The following is a 6,000-nucleotide window of genomic DNA, read 5'->3' as shown; positions in this document are numbered from 1 at the left end:
GCCAATCATGCGCATAGTTTCTTTCTTTCTTTTTTTTATTCAATTGCGTTCCGTGGGAAAAATAAATAATCTGATATCTGAGAAAAGCAAGGTTATGGTATGAATCAAACCATGTCGTTTTAGTCTTAGTTAGTTCTTTTTCCAATCACTCACTGTGGCTGCTTTCTATTGATCTGCATTTTGTTTCGGTTTGTTGGTTGCTTTCCACTTTTGTGTGGTTCCGAGTTGAATGGTTAAGACAGTTGTAGTTAGACTATAAATCATTGCAGACCAGCTTTATTAAAGTCCAAATACCAACGATATTCAAACAACTACAATTTCTATCGTTAAAATGTCACAATGGGGAAGAACCACAGATATGTATATGGGTGAGAATCAAGCAATTATGAAGCTGAGCAAGGATGGAAAATCAATCAGTTGTTTCACAAACAGCGGCTATAGCAGAATAGCCATTTTGAATGCTCAGAATAAGCATCAATGGTCAAAACAACAAATGTCAAAGGTCAACCTGCAGACTTAAACCCTACAGAGGATGCATTTTACTTGCTTAAGAGGAGACTGCATCCTCTCAAAAATATTCAACAATGGAGAGAGGTCGTGGTGAAAGCATCAAAAAAAGAATGCAAGTTTGGCGAGAAGTTACTGCTTGTCATTCATTGTAATGTAATACACAAACCAGGGAGTTTCCTCCAACAGGTGATTGTTTTGCTCGTCTCTCCTGCACCCTCCGTTTTTACCAGTGTTGTGATGCATTCATACACGTGTTTGCACACGTATGTAAATAAACACAGCTGCGACGCAGCCTGTGTGTGTTTTCTGCACAATCCACAGTATGCGCTCGTGTATGTGTGCATGTATAGGCAGAGGGTGTGATCATAAAAAAAAAAAACGGAGCAGCCAAGCCAGTTGTTGGACGGTTTCAAATTCCCCTTTGCACTGACAGAGGAGGGAGGATGTGAGTACGTGTGTGTACGTGTGCGTGTGTGTGTGAGTCAGGAGAGCAGTTCCAATCAGGGAATAAATGACAGACAGATACACAGACAGACACACAGACCTCAGAAATGGAAAGCAGAGGGGAGAGACAGACAGGATAGGGTGAGCAGGAGGCGGGGCTATGTTGGATGGGCGTGGCTTTTACGGCGTCACCCGCAGTTGCTTCTGCGAGTGGGCGGTCCTGCGAGAGGCGGCATCCAATAGGAGCAGACGCTGGTCGTGTCGCCATGGTGACGGGGCTGTGCCCAAGGAGGTTGTGATGGGTTGGTTGACAGGTGCGTGACAATCGGAGTTCTCTGCAAGCATGTACGCCAAAGGCAAGAGCAGCAACGTGCCGTCCGACAGCCAAGCCAGAGAAAAGTAAGTTTTCTGAATAGGGGAGGAAACCGAGGGTGATGGAGGAGGTGGGCGGGGATGGTCTTGCGTGCAGCCGCGCTCAGGCTTGCAAACACGGAGTCGCGGGATTCAGCTCCCCTGCTCCGGCTGGGAAAGTTGACCCGCTTGCTTTATTCTAGGAAAGACGGACACTTTGGACATCTTTTTTTTCTTGATTTTGTTCCTTGACAACATGGTTACAATACAATGCGCAGTTGTCTGTCTAATTTTATGTGTGGTGTGCGAAATATGAACTTGTGAATCGCTTTTGTACAAGCATTTCAAATACTGGCGGATAACAGTGTAATCCACATGCGAAAAAGAAACTACCGGTAGACAGTGCGTGGATGCACATGGAAGAAGTGCGCGCATTCGCCTGCTGCATGCATGTGTGCTCGCAATTCTCGAAAGATAATTCCTGTTGTGGAGATTTGCGTAGAGGATTTAACGCTAATCGGAATGTGCTTGTGCTTCACATGTAGCTAATCTAACAAATCAAGGTGCTTATGGACAAAAGCATGTTGTCTAACGGACTGTATACGTTTTCCTTTACCATTCGTAAATGTCTCTCTTCTATGTTCTCGTCCAATATTGTTTATTTGCACTGTATTACTGCATTATGTTGTCAGAAAAGCTTTACGATTTGTTCTTGAAAGTTTTGAAGAAGTGCTTGACTGTTGACAGATGACACTTTTCCAAGTGAAAACTTGGGTTTGAGTAAATTGCCAGTGGATGATGATATGCAACACATTCTGTCAGCCGGCATTATTACTTGACGTATTACGTATGACGTTGCTCTCCTTCTAAATTGTATTTATTTCCTCATTTTAAAATGTTAATCCCGCTATTCAACTCGTCAGAGGAGAGACATCAGAATTTGGGTGCTTTGTTTACTTACTCTACTTGTTTTTCTAGCTTACTCTGTAGAACAACTAAAACCGTTATCTCCCCTTTCCCCTGTGCTAATTTGATTGAACTGAGCACTACAATTGCTGTTTGGTCACAGCATCAGTGTAAGACTAAAAAGAAATGGTGCATATAATCCATAATCATTTCAAATCTACCCGATTATTTTAGTCAGAAAGAAATGATGAAATAAAGCATAAATTCTACCTACACTTTAGTAACAACAAAGGTTACCCAGAAAAACACTGAAAAAAAACCCAACCTATAGCAATGCTGCAATCAATCGTCAAGAGCGATCAATTCAATCATTATTTTGAAAATCGATTATTGATTTTACTAATTTGATTAGCTCTCAAAACAACCTCGAAAACAAGCGGAATGGAGAAATGAAAAATATATTCAAACCATCTAAACAAACGCAACAACTTCCTAAAACAACTTTGTACTTTCTTTTATGAAATTAGGACTTTATCAACATGTCAAAGCAGTCTAATGACAAGTTAGTCCATGAACTATATACTGTCCATTCAGAAGGTCTTGAAGTTGCATCAATGCAGTTACCGAGATGCTAATTTCATCATCACGGGGGAATTCGCTCCATTCTCTTTTTGACACTCGAGTGTGGTTGAAAATTCTAAACTCTGTCCTTTTTTTAATTTTTTTTATTATGATTTCTGCTGCAGGCTGCGCAGTAGACGAGTGGATAACACATCTTAACAGTTATGTGAGAGGGTTGTAATCTTTTGTCTTTTCTGAAGGGCGCTTTCAAATTCTGCGCACTTCCTCCCACATTCCAAAATGATAGGTGTGAATGTTCATGTCTGTCTCGAAATGTGCCATGCTAATGACTGGCAACCAGTCCAGCGTGTAGCCTGCATCTCAGACAAAGTCAGCAAGGATAGGCTCCAGCTCACCCACAAGCCTAGTGAGGACAAGAAAGGAAAGATGGATGATTGAAAAATTACCTTTCTCCTTAGATTGGGAGGAAAAAATACATGGCCCTTATGCCTGATAGGAAGGGGTGTTCCTTCAGAATTAACAAAATTGGTTCCTTGCCCAATTTTTGTTTTCATAAAAGATTTGGTTCAGTATCAGTAAAATTAATATTAGTGTCTCCTTTCTTGATTTTTTTTTCAAATAGTTCTTCCTTTTGTGTTGCTTACTTTCAGTTTGTTGCGGTCTACACTGTTGCACCTATAAGATCTTAAAAACTTCTAAATTCTACTATATGGGTTAAATACAATTTGCAGTTATCTGTGCACAAAAAGGGAGGTTAATCTTGTGCGCCAGTGCCAAGGCTGTGACAAAATACAGGACTGTCTGACAAGATGGAAACGCTGCGAAAGGCAAAAGGCAGGCAAGGGCGAGATTAATTTCGTTCTTAACAAGCTGCCTTGTTTATCAGCGGCGTGTATCAGAGAGGCAGAGCGGGTCCGACTGCTGCTGCCGAGCCGTTGTTTCTCATTTCTGCTGCACAGCGGGCCATCAAAGAGCGAGCGAGGGCGACACCAGATTAGAGAGCGAGAGAGAGGGAATGAGCTGGGGTGATGGAATTTGCTGGATCATTAGTTCATTGGTTGTAGTGTTGACCTCAGGATGGACCCGTGCAGGCTCACATACATGCGTTTGAAATCTAAATGCATTTGACCTCCGTGTAACTGCTCATCTGACGTGTCCCGTGTGTCCTTGGTGCACACGCACATTAAATGTGCTTTTAAAATAACTCACAGTCTGCACAATGTGCCTGAGATTTGGGTATCGACAAAAAGAGACCGCGTTTTCTCTTTCTCCGCAAATGTTGTCCACATTCGTCTTTTTAATAGGCACAAATGGTTTTAAATAGCAGCAAACCTCTTTGTTCTGGATAACAAAACAAAGACTTTACAAAAGAATGACATCCACAGCTACAATTAAATCTACAGGTCGCAAATACCCCCAAATGACCTTTTTGTGAGTGATAGGTGCTCGTTAGTGAACCAAATATTTACAGCAACAACAAAGGCGGCAACAGATGACATGCACATACTAGCTCTGATCAGCTACGCCATTAAAAGTGGCCATAAATCCTCCATTTATGAGGATCATAAAGTTCAATTTTATTTGGAGAGAGGTGTTGATTTATTTTAGTGCTCTTTTAGGATGTTGCGATTTGCTGTAGAACTGCGCACGGTCATACCGAAAGGTGTTCCTAATATTTTGTATGTGCCATAAAGCAGTGACCGGAGTGCAGCCATGAGAATCCACCCTTTCATAAACATGTAATGCAAAGGTTTTGCCTTAATTGACAGGTAAATGGCTGTCAAGTCCTCATTGGCCGCTATAGCAACCACAGGCTTTCCCTGTGATTACGCTCTTCCTCACATTCTCACTTGATACATCGGGCATTTCCAGAATCAGGCTTCGTGTGAGTGTCTGAGGGTGAGCTGTGGCTAATAGCAGCTCCCGCGTCAGTGTAGGGGTGGTTAGTATTCTGTAAAGTCCCACAATACTGGAAGGAGCAGCAATAGGTCGTAACAGTGAGAGCACGCATTAACCAGAGGGCATATTCAGACAAAAGCGCTTTATCGTACCAAGTGCTGACACTGTTCCCCACTGCCCCTATCTGACCCTATGCTGCACTCATTCAACATGTTCGCCACCACTCTATGATGCAGCACTGCATAAGTACAACTCCCGTAATTTTCACTCACACAATATTAAAATGAAATTTAATATAGTCTGTTTTGGAAAATATGGAATGGATTTCAAATGACGTTTGTTGATTTTCATTTTTTTTCCCCCAAGCAGTTAACACCACAGTTATTTAGGCAGGCCTTCCAGTCCGATTTAATGGAGTTCATTTTATTAGCTGTATGATGTTTGCAATTCCGTTTGTGTGAAATAGTTTTGGCATGCCACAGAGCATAGGCGATTCTAGTCCATTTTGGGGGTGCTGAAATAAATCGAACTTATGAGAAATGTTAAAATCTACTGTCAGTCCTTCTTTTAAAAGATAAACCATGAAGTAATTGTACCACAACTGTTTTGTTTACTGGAGTTCGTTGTACCTTGAGGGACATCAATATTTGACTTCCAAGTGTGACAGTGCGAAATCCGGGTTTACATAGTGTGTCACTGTATCATGTAAGGTGAAGATGTTTTGCTTGTTCAGTATGTTTTGCAGTTTGTTTGTTGAAACATGCATAGCTGATGACTTATGTACGACAGTTGTTCAACAAGTTTAACAGTACGTGTCACTGACAAAATCCACATACAGGAGGTCTGGCTTCGTGGCAAAACGTTTTCATTACATTACAACGGTACAACTTGTGGGGCATGCGTGCCCAACTTAACAAAACTACGATTAAATAATTTAAATCATATACGATAATAATCATGAAAATGTTTATTCTACTAGATTAACAGTAAAAGCAATCATCATGCACCGCATTTGTATGCATTGTTGTTAAGTTTGAAATGCAGATGGTATACTGGTGGAGGCCTAGCTGTTCATGGAGCGGTGGCCTACCATCGCACACACAAACAAACCACCCACGCACGCACACACGCAATCACGCACGCAGACACACAGCCCACTTCTGAACCAAGACGCTTATAAACTCCACCAGGAGGCTGCCATTGTAGGCCGAGGCGCTGCATTGCATGCTGGGAGTGTCTCCTACAGAAAAAAATAGGTTGCCAGTCTGGCTCTGATGGAATGAGTTTCATTACAATGAAATCAGAGTA

The 6,000-nt window shown here is 41.9% G+C and overlaps 1 protein-coding gene across 1 annotated transcript in view; it reads left to right on the top strand.

The window, feature by feature from the left end:
- Positions 1 to 1,155: 1,155 nt before the first annotated feature.
- ssbp2a (single stranded DNA binding protein 2a) overlaps positions 1,156 to 6,000 on the top strand; it is a 31,048-nt gene continuing 26,203 nt past the window's right edge. The window contains exon 1 of the mRNA XM_061277851.1: positions 1,156 to 1,353. Coding sequence (XP_061133835.1) covers positions 1,298 to 1,353 — 56 coding nt within the window. The 5' untranslated portion in view covers positions 1,156 to 1,297. The remainder of the gene's footprint in view (positions 1,354 to 6,000) is intronic.

This window comes from Syngnathus typhle, linkage group LG5 (assembly GCF_033458585.1).
Source record: "Syngnathus typhle isolate RoL2023-S1 ecotype Sweden linkage group LG5, RoL_Styp_1.0, whole genome shotgun sequence".
Taxonomy (NCBI): domain Eukaryota; kingdom Metazoa; phylum Chordata; class Actinopteri; order Syngnathiformes; family Syngnathidae; genus Syngnathus; species Syngnathus typhle.
Note: the sequence above shows the minus strand (reverse complement) of the source record. Positions and strands in the feature narration are given on the sequence as shown.